This window comes from Protomyctophum bolini, assembly GCF_963924005.1.
Source record: "Protomyctophum bolini genome assembly, chromosome: 7".
In the NCBI taxonomy this organism is placed as follows: Eukaryota; Metazoa; Chordata; class Actinopteri; order Myctophiformes; family Myctophidae; genus Protomyctophum; species Protomyctophum bolini.
Window position 1 is genome coordinate 36,366,284 of NC_137868.1, and position 1,648 is coordinate 36,367,931.

The 1,648-nt window shown below is 51.4% G+C and overlaps 1 protein-coding gene across 1 annotated transcript; it reads right to left on the reverse strand.

Moving 5' to 3' along the window:
* Positions 1 to 279: 279 nt before the first annotated feature.
* On the reverse strand, positions 280 to 1,254 carry LOC308318675 (serine/threonine-protein phosphatase PP1-beta catalytic subunit-like; the record flags this gene model as incomplete). Its single annotated transcript, XM_080768299.1, has 1 exon — positions 280 to 1,254. One exon carries the CDS (start codon positions 1,252 to 1,254, stop codon positions 280 to 282), a length of 975 nt encoding a protein of 324 aa, XP_080624425.1.
* Positions 1,255 to 1,648: the final 394 nt, after the last annotated feature.

A 1,648-nucleotide genomic window follows, 5' to 3' on the forward strand; every position in this document is an offset into this window, starting at 1 on the left:
CAATAACAACTTTTCTCTCTCAAGAGATCAAGACCAGTAATAAATTCACTTGGACAAGAACCAAGCATTAGTAGATAGTTGAGAACCACTAGATTAGGGTCACCTAAAAAAAGCCAACTCTGACCTGTTCCGCTATAATACTGTAGGCCTACAAGAGGAGAATTACTGGTGGGGATGGCTGTGAAGCCCTGTAGATCCCTAAGGGGTGAATGTAAGGTTTGTAGTAAAGGACGGATCGGGAAGAGGGTGAAGGACAATAGGAAGCTGAATGTTCACCTGTTATTGAGAACCATGGGCGGTACGGGGTGGGGTGACCGGCTGACCATAGTTGACCCCCCCATACTGGTACTTGGTCTTTATCTCTGATGGCTTCAGGATCTGGAAAGAACACATGAGGGATTCGTCGACGATCATCATGGCGGCCGCATTGTCGAACTCGCCACAGTAGTTAGGAGCAGAGAAAATGGTGACTAGCTGGCGTTTGGCAAAGAACTCGTATCCATCCTCCACGACCTGGTGCGCCCGGCAGACGAGGTCCAGCTCGTGATGGCTTAGGAACTTGCTGACCACGTCGGCTCCGAAGGTGAAAGACACGCCACGGTTGTTCTCCCCCCAGCCCTTCACGGCCCTGTCCGGGTCCGACCACAGCAGGTCACACAGGAGGCCCGAGTCGGGCACATCCGTTGGCCTCATGATCCTGCGGATCTGTTCCATGGACTGCAGGTCGGGCGACAGACCTCCATGGCAGCAGAAGATCTTCTCGTCGACGACGGCGGCGACGGGGAGGCAGTTGAAACAGTCGGTGAAGGTTTTCCACATCTTGATGTTGAACCGGCGCTTGCACTCGTCGTAGAAGCCGTAGATAAGGTTGATGGAGGCACACTCGTGGTTTCCCCGGAGCAGGAAGAAGTTGTCCGGGTATTTGATCTTGTAGGCCAGCAGCAGGCAGATGGTCTCCAGGGACTGTTTGCCTCTGTCCACGTAGTCCCCCAGGAAGAGGTAGTTGGTCGCTGGCGGGAAGCCGCCAAACTCAAACAGCCTCAGCAGGTCAGTGTACTGGCCGTGGACATCGCCACAGATCTTCAGGGGAGCTTCTAGTTCCAATAGGATGGGCTGGCTGAGGAACACCTCTCTGGACGCGATGCAGAGCCCCCGCACCTCTGCCTCGGTCATCTCCACTAGCTTCACCCCACATTCTCGCACTTCCAGAAGCCGAGATATAATGCTGTCCACGTTCAATTGACCGTCCAGCATACTGGGAAAGGGTTAATGTACAAACCCACACACATTTTGAAATTCTGTTACACAATTGGGTCACTTTATAACTCTTGGGGGGAAAGTTGAGACATCATCATGACGTCATCACAACAAATAATGTGGATGGCACTGCTATGGTAAAGTGACAGTATGGATGCCAAAAAGTACACTTAGAAGAGAAGCACATTTCTATCTTATTGTTCAGATGTGATGGGCTAGCTCTGGTCCATAGCCTTAAGGAGCTCTATGTTACTATGTTACTCTCGACTTCCTGCCGCTGCATGAAGACTGCACAGCCCGTTGACAAAAATAAAAAGAACGATTTCTCTACTCACCAATACAAAGACGGTTTTGTGTCGGCCTTAGGCCTACTATCCCTAGTGGACGCACT